Genomic DNA, 13,447 nt, shown 5'->3' on the forward strand with positions numbered 1-13,447 from the left:
GAAAAGACTTATTTTGCATGCATTCTCGAAATACTGACTGTTTATACTACATACATCCTGATAATATTTCTACATTTCCAACTTGTTACATGATTTTTTGCCAGCTATAACAAAAATTATATACTACTAAGTGTCCTGATTTCGAATCATGACGTTACTCATTCAAAGAGTGCAAAGATATTTACTCACGAAATCTTTAACACTTTTTAGCGTACATGCTAGTTTGACGTTTCAGATTTTTTCTAATGTCAACAACATTGGCCAGATTCTGTTTTTCCCCAAATGAGGTTGAATTCTGTAGAATATAATTCAATTTAAAATCAATTCTCTGAACAAGTGTAGTGCTTTGAAAATATATTGAAGAACTTGGTAAGCAATGCGGTTGGAGGTAAAAGTCGTATAGACACTGTGATGCGAATACTCGTTCTGCTGTTCTACAAATTTCTCGCACGAGTGCTGAACTTTTTGAACAAATTTTTAAACGTGCCTAGATTGCGAAATCTCCGAGAGGTCGTAGAATTAAGTGCCGAGGAAATGAGCAGCGACGCTTCCACGGCAGTGGCCGATTCTGACCAGGTATTCTGCTTCCGCCCGTACGAGGTGAAACGCGTCAAGTACAAGAGCTATACCAAAAACGGACGATCCCGGCCTTTCGCAAGAAGCGGCCATCGGATTGTATGCGATGATGCGGCCATCTACTGTTTCGGAGGATTTAATCCAAATATGGCAGTCGTGACGGAAGACGATGACGATGCCGGAAGTCGGTGCCTGTTCCAGGAACTGTGGAAATACGACATCGTCAGGTAAGAATGGAGACGGTAAGAAAATAAGACATTTTCTAATTAGTTCTTTATTTCAGAAAAGAGTGGTCCTTGGTAATGGGTCCGAATCACGTGCTGCCGCAAGAGCTGGCCTCGAACGCAATGATTTTACTTGGCGAAACCCTCATTGTAAGTAGCGTTCCAAAACGTACCGACAATTAGTCTGATTCCTTTCATCTCTAAATAACAGGTCTTTGGAGGAACTGGCTTTCCGTTTGGTGTAAACTGCTCAAATCGTGTGTACGTCTGCCAGCCAGAAAAGAAGCCAAAAGAAATGACCGAAGTGGAAGTCAAGGGGGATTTACCTCCGGCCCAGTACGGTCAGGCTATCGTGTACCACGACGGACATTTGTACACGATTGGAGGGACCGAGGGTTTCGATTATACCTGTGATATATATAGGTAAACTGAACTCACGATAAATACATCATTAACATTAACACATCATTAACTTTGATTCCATTCCAGGTTAAACATTTCGAGCAAAACGTGGGAATGTGCGTATGCGTGCCGACAGGACATCCGTGATGATCCTCCCGGACGCTACCGTCACGAGATTGCGATTGACGATGAGAGAATCTACATAATCGGTGGAGGCACAAGCGATTCCGCGTTCAGCTTGGCCTCGATCCCAACCTATCACATTCGTGAAAACGTGTGGTCTTACACGGCCACAAAGCCGGACCCGAACTTGCCTCTACCAGGAGTTCCGACGGCTCGCAAGTGCCATTCATGCGTGCAATACAAGACCGACCAGGGCACCGAGATTGTCGTGGCTGGAGGTTACGACGGACGAACATACTACGGAGACATTTGGAAGCTTAATCTTTCTTCCCTCCAGTGGCAGCTGATGCAAAAGTCGGTTCTGCCTCATCCGCTCTTTTTTCACGATGCCGCGTGCAGCAGCGCAGGTTGTATGTATATTTTTGGCGGGATCAAGTTTAGCTCGAACAACAACGTTAGAACTAACATAGTTTATAAGATGTGGACAACAATTCCCAAGCTGAGCGAGATCTGCTGGGAAGCATTGCAGCATTATGTTCCCGATATGGCGAACAGATCGACCTTGCCCGGTTTACTTTCAGTTGGTATTCCATTGAAATTTGCAAAGCGTGTTCATGAGCAATGAATCTTCAAGGATAGTTATTTTTCTGGAATAGAATTCCTGCGTTAAAAATGCTGCTTAATAAAGAGATTCAATTATGATTTTGTTTTTAATTAGCTTCTGAAAGAAGTTCTATCTAAAAAAAGCAAATCAATCCACTTTAACGACCCCGGGGCTTTTGTGGTCTTTGTTGCTAGTTTCTGCTTATTTCTAGGCGTCCGAAGGTTATGTGTGGTGAGTCACTCAAAACCTCTTTTACGCTAATGGACCGACGTTTACTTCCCCATCCGATAGAAGGCGTGATCAGGCAAATCTCGTCTCGAAAAATGCCACCGGGTCCGTCTGGGATTGAACCCAGGCCATACTGGGGTGAGAGGTTACGACGCTAACCACTGCGCCACCGGACCCGGCTATGTACAGTATGTAAAAAAAGTATTTACACCTCTTGAGCATTATGCACGTTTTGTGATGAAACATATAAACAATTTAAAGTTTGTCAAAAACCTACTACTGTGTTTTGTTCAGAAACTCATGCCGAACATTTTGCTACAAAATGCTCATGAAAAGATGATTCCTAAAAAGTTCTATGACAAATACCATTGGAAAATTAAAAATATAAAAGGTGCGTACCAACCCGGAATTACGTCGTCAGAAAATTCGCCGGCATCCGAACCAGTCCATGATTCACAAACATCTAGGTGTTTTATAAAACCCACGTTTTTAAATACCTGGGCAAAAAGTAGGTTTGATCCACGAGAACAAAAATTACGAAAGTCCATACATTTTTGATAGGTTGCTGAAATGAAACCATAACAACGTTTTAACCTAGGTATTTTAAAACTTGGGTTTTATAGAAAACCTAGATGTTTGGGTATCAAAAGATCGGAAATTTTATGCTCTTTCCGATGCGATTCCACATAGGTTGACTCGGATGCCGGCGGATTTTCCGACGACGTAATTCCGGGTTGGTACGAAATTCCAACGAAAAAAAATTGAGAAAATGTGTATGTTTTTCTATGTTTTTTGGTGCATTTGATTTTTTATAAAATATATTCTCTTTCACTGTCTATTGTTTTCAATCTTCACCCTTTTTCTTAAGCAAGGGCTCGAACCTCAGCCCTTACTCAATTTATGGAATGATTAAAGGATTAACACAAATATTACTATTGTACTTTTAAAAAACTTTTCTAAAATGCTTGGAACGAAAATATTGTAACAAAACACCGCGACAAAAGAAATAGCAACAGATAAACACGATTCAACAACAGGGAAGATTACAGGAGATAACAATACACAGTAATAACAATTAGTTTTTGAATTCAAACTAAAAATAAAACAGTTTTCGCTTAAATAAATGTTGATAGGCACACTTTAAATGTTTTTTTTTTTCTCAACTTATTTTTATTAGGTCCTTTTAGGTGCTGCGACCAGGTTAGGACCGAGGAACGATAATACAAAAAATAATAAAAAGAAGATCATAATTTTCCCGTGCCATGCGTCAACAAGTGTGCGATCACATCAATCTGTTCCTCGGGTGTCTTGCACTGCCTCAAGCGAACTCTATATTCTCGATAAATGGCCCACAGCTCGGATTCGCTGTACAGCTTCCGTTCGCCTGGTTGGTCCTTCGGGGTTGCACCGGCGCCGGCGCCAGTATTTTCTCGACTTCTTCCTGCGGGACGAGGATGTTTTTCTTCCGTCCCGACGGACGGCGCCGCTACAGGTAGCGGAGGAAAATCCGCCGCGGTGAACGCGGCTACAGCCGGAGTCTGTTTGTTCTTCTTCCATGCTGGCGGCTTCGGCTTGGACGCCTGCTGCCTCGACTGGATGAACTGCGCACGTTTGGGACAGCTGCGGTCCAGACCCTCGTGAGATCCAGAGCAGTTGACACACTTCTTGGCTTCCGTTTCTTCTGCTTTGCACTTTTCTGTGCTGTGGGCACCCCCACAGCTGCTGCACCTGGGCTTGAGATGGCAGTTACTGGTTCCGTGACCGAACTGCAAGCAGTTCTTGCACAAGGTCACATGAGGTTCTTTGTTCCGGTAGGCCACCCACCGGACGACGACTGGTCCCACTTTCTTCACCTTGCTACTCAACTCCTTGAGACTGGTGTGCCCCTTGGGGAAGAGAACAACGAAAGGTGTCTCATCGATGGCGGGAAGCTGCTGCTTCCGCTTGATGGCGTGAACTTCCAAAGCGTCCAGCTGATGTTCCGACTTGAGCAACTCCTTGATGTAATCCGGTTCCAGGTTCTGAAGACCTCTCATCACTACCCGGTGCGGTCTATCACCGCGCCTTCCGTAGGTGTAGAACTCCACCTTGTTCTTCTTCAGGTGGCCTTGCACCGTGTCGAAGTCGTCACTCGAGAAGCACGTAATTTTGGTGCCGTACCGCGTCAGTTTGTGTTCCGGCTGGACACTACATGTCGACATCACCTTCGCAAGGCGGGCGAAACTCGTATTTTTCACCACCAGCGGCGGCTGCTTCTTTTCCCCGGCCGACTTGCCGGATTCTGATACCACGGGGGTGGATTGCCCGTCGCCGCCTGCGTTTTGGGTTGGAATCCGTCCGGCTTCTCCCACACACTTTTCTTCAAGGCCGCGTTCCAGTAGAACGGCCTTCCATCCTCAGCTCCGTCCACTCACTCTCCACCGTCGTCGGCGAAAGTTAAGAAAATACCGTCAAAAACGCGCTAAGCTCCAATCAAAGGACAAACGTCTGCTCTGGGCGAGCTGTCAAACTGGAATGCCCACTTTAAATGGTTAGGCGCTTATACTTACATCAAACCCTATTTAATGTACCACCCCCGGCCGAGTTAAAATGCGTAACCGGAAAAGAAGGTGTGCATGCCCGGCACGAACACTCAAAGCGTGTTCTAGCGTGCTGCTCGTACTGACTCAGAGCAAGGGTGAGATGTAGGTGTAAGGGCAGTGCGTGTTCGTCGGGAACCTATTATTTTTTATTTTTTTTTGCTTACAGTGATATTTGACTCGTTTTGTTTGATCATTAAAAAAAAAATCAAAAGTCTGTCAGGTTTTTATGTTGTTTTAAGCCATATTTGTAAACAAAACAAAACCCTCTTTTATTCATCTATATCTATCATTAGACCCACAACATGCATCAAAACATCAAATAGATATGGTAAAAGTTCATCCTTAAATATCTTCAAAAATCAACTAACAGAAACTGCTGTTCCGACCTGACATCATAAAAAACTTCTAAAATCCGTTAATATTTTTGTTAAGATAATCCTCCGATTCAATCCCTCGTTTGTATTTGTATCCATCTTGAACACATTTATCTTGGTAGTCTTATTTTATTTATTTTCAGCCGCTAACCGCCAGAAACCGAACTCCTTAAAAGGTCTACGTCAATGGAGTTCTGGAGCCATCAGCCGCATCAACTTTGTCGTTACATTTATATTCAATTTTCAATGACATGACATGAAAATTTCATATTTAATATCGGTTGAATGTTTATATTGATATGGAATGTCATCGCTGTCGTGCTAACTTGTCGTACGTGAATTTTGAGTCAAATTGAGAACGCCATTTTGTGCTTCACAATGCCTCACCTTTTGACTTCACAGATCCCCAAAATACTATTTCAATCCTGAGATATTTAATAAAAACCGAAAAAACTCCGTGTATACTGCCCATGTTCGTATAAATGTCCCATATGCATTTTTGTCGATTTTGACTTAGATATTGGAGTAGCTTCGTTTGTTGTGTTACTTTAACCTACACTAATAATATTAACCACTTTGTTCCAAAAATTCAGTAATCAACGACACATTTGTTTGTCCCATCCGAGGTCCCATCTGAAAAATGTTCAAATATGAGTCCCATCGTGATAATGTTTACAAACCTGTCCCTCTACAAAATATTATGTCCTGAACATACCTTTCCTACCCTCCAATCTTTTAAATATAGTCAGCAAATATATAGACAGGCCATCTTGAAGGGTTTTCATCCATTTCACGGTCACACAAATCTTACAAATGACTGATGAATTCATTTAAAAATCATCGAATTTTCTCCATTTTCTGCTGAAAAGTTTGTTTACTACTGGGGTTACCCAGGCAGCATGCTGCGATCAGGCTGGTTTGCGAACATGTTCACATACCAGGTCCCATCCTGCATACTTTTTCAAATTGAAAGAGAAAAATCAAGACTAATTTGAATACTAACTTATCAAAAGCATAAACAAGAGCATGTTTGAGAACTATGTTGAATTAATTTTTAGTATAATGATTGTATTTTTAAAATAAATGAGAAAATGTTTTTCAAACTTGCAAGCTCCTTTTCTTAACTTGTTGAAAATGCATATGGGACATTTATGCGATCATGGGCAGTATATTGTTCTATCTTGTCGTGCTAACTTGACACACCCTGGAAATTGATGTAAGTGCAACAACTGGCCAAAGGGAATTCAGGTCATAACGCGTTTGACACAGGTACGAGCTCGACTACCGTAAACAATTGGAATTATAACTCGGGACCTCGGGAACCAATTGAACTAAACCTCGTACAAAATATTTTTCTGCGTGTAGCTTATGAATATAAAGTATTATTTATTGTGCTCAAAAAAATATTAATAGTTACCCTTAGTGACGTGAAAAATAAATGCAGGGTAATCTATTATTTTTACATCATCACCTACTGATTTTATTTTTTTATGTAATTTAATTTCATGTTGTAGATTTTGGTCCAATTCTTGATAGAAGATAACCTACAGTTGTGTTAAATACATTATCCTATATTTTCCCTTTTTTAATTTGCTTAGGGTAGGAGACCCAAGAATTGAACCAGCCTAAAATGCACAGCACTGCCAACCACACGGAACTTGAACAACAACAACAAAAAATCGATGCCGCTCAAGTCACTTGACAGCTCGGTCTCATTTGGCAGGCCAAAGTCGCATGGAAAGGACACGTTTTTCAAATGGGAATTATATCTCAATATAAATCTGCAAAAATGCATATATTCCAAGTTATTTGATACTAAACTAAACAAAAATCCTTTCCCAAGTCGGTGCGGGTAGTGCTTGTGTGATTTGTGCAAAGTTCGTTCGTGTGAGTTGTTACAACAGGCTCAGAGGTTCGGCCCCAGAGAGAAGCAGAAGTGGCCCGCAAGGATCTCCAAAAATAAAACAACGGAAAATTTATCAACCTTCGTCACCGTTCGGAAGTGCTCCTGATTCTTTCTTTCTATTTTCCCTACGTTTGGTTTCTCGTGAAAATCTTTTACCGCTTCTTAAAGTGTGTGATTGAGAAAAATCTTCGAAGCAATTGTTTTGCTCTTTCTTTTGACCTACCGTACACTTTACGATCAAGGCTTGTGAATGAAAAATATGGCCGGAACTGTGGATGAAAAAAAGGTGTATAAGCTGGTCCTCACAGGCGGTAAGTTCCAATGTCGCCGCGATACAGTATTCGCAGAATTGTATTTCCTAGCATTGCTTGCACTTATGCTGAGCAGACGATGGATTATAATTATTGATGTGCAGCTGTTGTATGTGCAACATGTGTTCGAATTACAACAATATCCTAGGAACGTTAATCACTCGTACCGTCAAACGAGACAACTTTGAACTTCGAAAAAGGTGTTAATGAACACCAACTTATAAAATTGTAGCCTTTCATAACTAAGGTCGAGTATTGAAGGTATTAAAGCGAATTCAAATCAGAGTAGCGCAATTGTACGGTGCATATATGTACACATAAGTGAACTTGAGAAAGGTTCGCCAATGAATTGCGTGCCACCCTTCTATCTCTGGAGACAAGTTTAAACGCAACTTAATTATTGCACATTTTGTTCTTTATACTTCTGTAGTTGGTTTAGTTATTTATTTATTTTTTTTAAAGCACGGAATGTCTGATCCAGAACAATCAAAGTGCTGTTTTACGTGGCAAATTTTGTTCAAAGCTTGTGTCTAATTACCCCTTCATTGAAAAGGTTTTGAAAAATATGGGGTTTTATTTTCAAAAAAGTTTGTTTTTATTTAGGGGAAAGTGGGGCAAGTGTAACAAGCTAAGGAAATGCTCGTTATTACGTTAAAAAATCTGTCGGATTTTTATAATCATCTTATTCCAGGTCTTGACTGAGACTTTGATAGAACAAGCATAGGCTAATAAGAAAAAGTTTAAAAAAAACTATGGAACAAGTTTAAAAAACAAAGATTTTCCGTACGTTCTACTCAACTAGTGCATGAAACAACATCTGGAGTTTTTTTTTTGAAAAGGTCATATAAACCAAATTTTCATTTTTTTGCTTTTTGGGTGTTTTTGAATACCCCTGACTCATGGCGGTTCTAAAAACACCCAAAAAGCAAAAAATGAAAATTTGGTTTATAGGACCTTTTCAAAAAAATAACTCCAGACATGTTTATTTGCTAACAATTGAACTGTTTTCACTTGAATACATCAGATTAGAATGTATTTAAATTAAAAAAATAATATTTTACTAAAAATTTGATCGTTTTTTCGAAAAAAAAATATTACTTTGATGATAAATAGAAAATTTTCATGATATCACCATATTTTGTATGGACAATTTTTTTAACAATTGTTTATCAGTTTTAAAGTACTTTTATGTATTTATTTCACAATAAAATAAGTTGTTGCAGCAATTCGTATTTTTTCCATGCTAAAAATCCATATGGTACACTTGCCACACCTGAACATGATTTTTTAAAAGCTCTCAACAAAAATAACCAAAAGTTAAATCATACTTTGTAAAAGGTGCATGCCATTGGTAGGGACACTACTGATCTCGGAAAAATAGCATTTTGATAAAATGAGCCTTAAAACGAACCCTAAGCCTTATTTTGCACTATCCAAATAAAATTCCTTAATTTTAATCTATTTTTAAACCCATCAATATTTTATTAGAGCATGTCTTTATTCGGGAAATATTTTAGGCATATTTTCAATTACAAAGCTAGTAAAAAATAAAATTGAATAAAAAAATAAAATTTTAATTTAAAACAATAAGGGAAAGGAAATGCAAAAAAGGAATGGGATAGTTGGATCTAAAAGTTGTACGATAATTAAATACGTGAAATTGGTCATTTGATTTAAGTTTATGTACATTTGAAAAAAAAATACCCCTGGGCTTTGTCATAATTAGTGTCATAGGTTTGATGCTTGTTTGGCAAAGAGTATGATTTGATTCCATGTGGAAATAAAATCAAAGTGTTCAGTATATTGCTGAAGCTTCCATTTTTACACATGGACACCACTGCGAGATCCCACTTTGGCGCAGTCTCAGGGCTTAATCGATGGCCGGTAAGCTGTCATCGAGACAAGGAGGTTCTCCGATAGTGGAAATATCACATTTGTACAATGAAACGTACATATGTGATTTTTCCCTATCTTAATGTGGGTGTCAGGTTAGGATGTGGGTTTTGGAAAATTTTGTTTTTGTAGAATTTAGGATTTTAACTATAAATATCAACTTTTTATACTTTGCCTTTAGTTATTTAGGGACAAAATAAGTAACAGTGAATTTCCCTGGGCCTTGTACAGTCAAGGGGCATGATTTGATCCTAGTGCATTAGTTAAAATTTGGGTATACATTATTTTTTATAAGCAGTATGGACACTACTTCATGCTACGAGAACTCGCTTTGTCGCAGCCCCAGGGCTTAAGCGTTGACCGATAAGCTGTCTTCGTGAACTAGGTAGTTCTCCGGTAGTGAAAATATCACAACTGCACAATCCACCGCTGCTTCTGTGACTTTTTCACTATCACAATGGGGGTTTTAGGTTGGGACTTCAGGATAGTACAATTCTGTTGTTGCTTAGCATTAGCATTGAACATAAATCTGTATTCTTTCAAATTCTATTTAAAGTTAAAGTTAGTTGCAATTTTTATACTATAGTAATGCTGTCAATAGACTTTGATTGATGTAGACTACTAGACATATTTTATGTCAAAATTTTCATAGAGTCTCGATCAATCAATAATGTAATGATATCGGACAAAATTCGTTGATCTGTTCAACTAACGGTTTTCGGATTATGGTTGTATCGACCATTGTTGCGAATCGAGGAACTACGGTTCTTTTGACGTAAATGGTCATTTCTTTTTCAAATCGCGATTTCTATCGTATTTGTATATCAGTTCATAATTTTCTATTGTTTTTGATAGAAGTAGTACTACAACAGTTAAAGGAAGGTTTAGTTTAGAACATTACGTTTAGAGGATTTTAGATTAAAGTTTAGACTTTCAATCTAAAGTAGCAGGCCAAGGATTGATACCTAAGAGCATGCAATGGCACTGACCTTGTTGCGTGCTCTTCGATTGACGTCCACGTAAGGAACATCCTGGAAGGAGCGTAACTAACTACATCCGTAGTTCTGTTAGATCATCCGAATTATCTTGATCAGAACAGTATAGCTCTGGTTCCTTGCGAGTGTCCTATTTTCTTACCTCCACGTTGGCTTGGTTTTCATGATGACCTAGCTGGTGGCCTGTGGAAACGGATCGTAAACCTTTGACCACCGCGGGTCAGAGTCGAGACGGCTAAAAGAAAGGGGCGCGACAATGTGGGAAAAGGAAGTAATTTGTGATTGTAGACGGTATTGTTTTGATTCGCAGTATGTTGAGTCAACTGCTGTGGATGTACCTGAAACATCGCACAACGGGGTTCGTATCTTTTATTAATTCTCGTATCTCTCAATGCTTGTCACTCTTTTTTGCAAATAATGCTGCTTTAACAAACTGTGTGTTTTCTTTAAATAAACCTTCCCCTAATGTACTAGTGATACCAAGTCTAATTATCATTTTCCTATTCTTTGTTGATTTACTTCTTTATTTATTCATTTGAATAATTTTTTATCTTGCCCATCATAACAATAATCTAAGCTTGTTTGTTATCTCTATTTATTAACTATTGCCTATTTCTACATCTATTACATCAAGCTTATTCTTTTTTATTTTTTAACACACAATTATGATTCTCTTACTAGCTTCTGAGCAGTTCTCTAGGATTTCGGTCATTCGATTTTTTTTTGTATTTTTTAAATCGACTGAAACTTTTTTGGTGCCTTCGGTATGCCCAAAGAAGCCATTTTGCATCATTAGTTTGTCCATATAATTTTCCATACAAATTTGGCAGCTGTCCATACTGATGTATGAAAATTCAAAAATCTGTATCTTTTGAAGGAATTTTTCGATCGATTTGGTGTCTTAGGCAAAGTTGTAGGTATGGATATGGACTACACTGGAAAAAAAATAATACACGGTAAAAAAATTGGGTGATTTTTTTATTTAACTTTTTATCACTGAAACTTGATTTACAAAAAAACACTATTTTTATTTTTTTTTATTTTTTTATATGTTTTAGAGGACATAAAATGCCAACTTTTCAGAAATTTCCAGGTTGTGCAAAAAATCATTGACTGAGTTATGATTTTTTTATCAATCCTGATTTTTTCAAAAAATCAAAATTTTGGTCGTAAAAATTTGTCAACTTCATTTTTCGATGTAAAATCAAATTTGCAATCAAAAAGTACTTTAGTGAAATTTTGATAAAGTGTACCGTTTTCAAGTTATAGCCATATTTAAATGACTTTTTTGAAAATATTCGCAGTTTTTAATTTTTTTAAATTAGTGCACATGTTTGCCCAGTTTTGAAAAAAATGTTTTTGAAAAGCTGAGAAAATTCCCTATATTTTGCTTCTTCCGACTTTGTTGATACGACCTTTAGTTGCTGAGATTTTGCAATGCAAAGGTTTAAAAACAGGAAAATTGATGTTTTCTAAGTCTCACCCAAACAGCCCACCATTTTTCAATGTCGATATCTCAGCAACTAATGGTCCGATTTTCAATGTTAATATATGAAACATTTGTAAAATTTTCCGATCTTTTCGAAAACAATATTTCCAATTTTTTTAATATCAAGACTAACATTTCAAAAGGGCGTAATATTGAATGTTTGGTCGTTTTAAAATGTTAGTCTTGATTTAATTTTTTTGAAAAAAAATGTTTTCGAAAAGATCGGAAAATTTCACAAATGAGCAATTCTCTACCAAAACCGGAAATGGATTTTATTTGTATTTTTTTATTTGGCTCAAACTTTGTGGGGGCCTTCCCTATGACCAAAGAAGCCATTTTGCATCATTAGTTTGTCCATATAAATTTCCATACAAATTTGGCAGCTGTTCATACAAAAATGGTACGTAAATATTCGAAAATCTGTAACTTTTGAAGGAATTTTTTGATCAATTTGGTGTCTTCGGCAAAGTTGTAGGTATTGTTAAGGACTATTTAGAAAAAAATAGGTACACGGAAAAAAAATTTCCCGATTTTTTTATTAACTTTTTTTTCACAAAAACTCAAATTCCCAAAATACGTATTTTTTGATTTTCGAGATTTTTTGATATGTTTTAGGGGACAAAAATCCGCAACTTTTGAGCTATAGAGAAACATGGTCAAAAAATCTGCCGCCGAGTTATGATTTTTTGAAAAACTGGTGATTTTTGGAAAAAATCGAAATTTCATACATAAAATTTTTTTGACCTAATTTTTTTATGCAAAATTGAATTTGCAATCGAAAATTACTTTACAGATTTTTTGATAAAGGACCCCGTTTTCAAGATATAGCCACCGAAAGTTTGATTTCAGCGAAATATTTGCAGTTTTTCGATTTTTAAAAATAGTGACCATGAGTGACCATCTCTAAAAATATTTTTTTTGAAAAGTTCAGAAAATTTGCTATAAAATTGTCTAAGAGACATCGAAGATTGGACCTCTGGTTGTTGAGATACAGTGGCTTAAAGAAAAAGAAACACGAAAATTGAAGTTTTCTAAGTCTCACCCAAACAGCCCACGATTTTCTAATGACGATATCTCAGCAATTAATGGTTCAATTTTCAATGTTAATACATGAAACATTCGTGAAATTTTCCGATCTCTTCGAAAAAAAATATTTTGAAAATTTTTAAATCAAGACTAACATTTCAAGTGGGCATAATATTCAATGTTTGGCCCCTTTAAAATGTTACTCTTGATTTAATTTTTTTCAAAATATTTTTTTCGAAAAGATCGGAAAATTTCACGAATGTTTCATGTATTAACATTGAAAATTGAACCATTAGTTGCTGAGATATCGTCATTAGAAAATCGTGGGCTGTTTGGGTGAGACTTAGAAAACTTCAATTTTCGTGTTTCTTTTTCTTTAAGCCCCTGTATCTCAACAACCAGAGGTCCAATCTTCGATGTCTCTTAGACAATTTTATAGCAAATTTTCTGAACTTTTCAAAAAAAAATAGTTTTAGAGATGGTCACTCATGGTCACTATTTTTAAAAATCGAAAAACTGCAAATATTTCGCTGAAATCAAACTTTCGGTGGCAATATCTTGAAAACGGGGCCCTTTATCAAAAAATCTGTAAAGTGATTTTCGATTGCAAATTCAATTTTGCATAAAAAAATTAGGTCAAAAAAATTTTATGTATGAAATTTCGATTTTTTCCAAAAATCACCAGTTTTTCAAAAAATCATAACTCGGCGGCAA

The 13,447-nt window shown here is 37.2% G+C and overlaps 2 protein-coding genes across 7 annotated transcripts in view; both read left to right on the forward strand.

Annotated features, from left to right (window-relative positions):
- Positions 1–217: 217 nt before the first annotated feature.
- Positions 218–2,027, forward strand: LOC120418812 (kelch domain-containing protein 10 homolog). 2 transcript variants are annotated; one of them, XM_039581324.2, is made up of 5 exons: positions 218–369; positions 492–803; positions 860–950; positions 1,012–1,223; positions 1,290–2,027. In XM_039581324.2, exons 2-5 carry the CDS (start codon positions 535–537, stop codon positions 1,948–1,950), a joined length of 1,233 nt encoding a protein of 410 aa, XP_039437258.1. In that variant the 5' UTR covers positions 218–369; positions 492–534; the 3' UTR covers positions 1,951–2,027. The 2 variants fall into 2 exon arrangements, with proteins under 2 accessions (XP_039437258.1, XP_039437257.1); XM_039581323.2 differs by having other exon boundaries at positions 237–803.
- Positions 2,028–6,816: 4,789 nt separating this feature from the next.
- The window catches only part of LOC120418851 (TRPL translocation defect protein 14), a 44,271-nt gene continuing 37,640 nt past the window's right edge, over positions 6,817–13,447 (forward strand). For 3 of the 5 annotated variants that reach the window (XM_039581374.2, XM_039581379.2, XM_039581381.2), the window contains exon 1: positions 6,817–7,330. In XM_039581374.2, the coding sequence (XP_039437308.1) occupies positions 7,270–7,330 (61 nt within the window). In that variant the 5' untranslated portion in view covers positions 6,817–7,269. The remainder of the gene's footprint in view (positions 7,331–13,447) is intronic. The other 2 variants (XM_039581375.2, XM_039581380.2) reach the window with 1 other exon arrangement.

This window comes from Culex pipiens, chromosome 3 (assembly GCF_016801865.2).
Source record: "Culex pipiens pallens isolate TS chromosome 3, TS_CPP_V2, whole genome shotgun sequence".
Classification (NCBI taxonomy): Eukaryota; Metazoa; Arthropoda; class Insecta; order Diptera; family Culicidae; genus Culex; species Culex pipiens.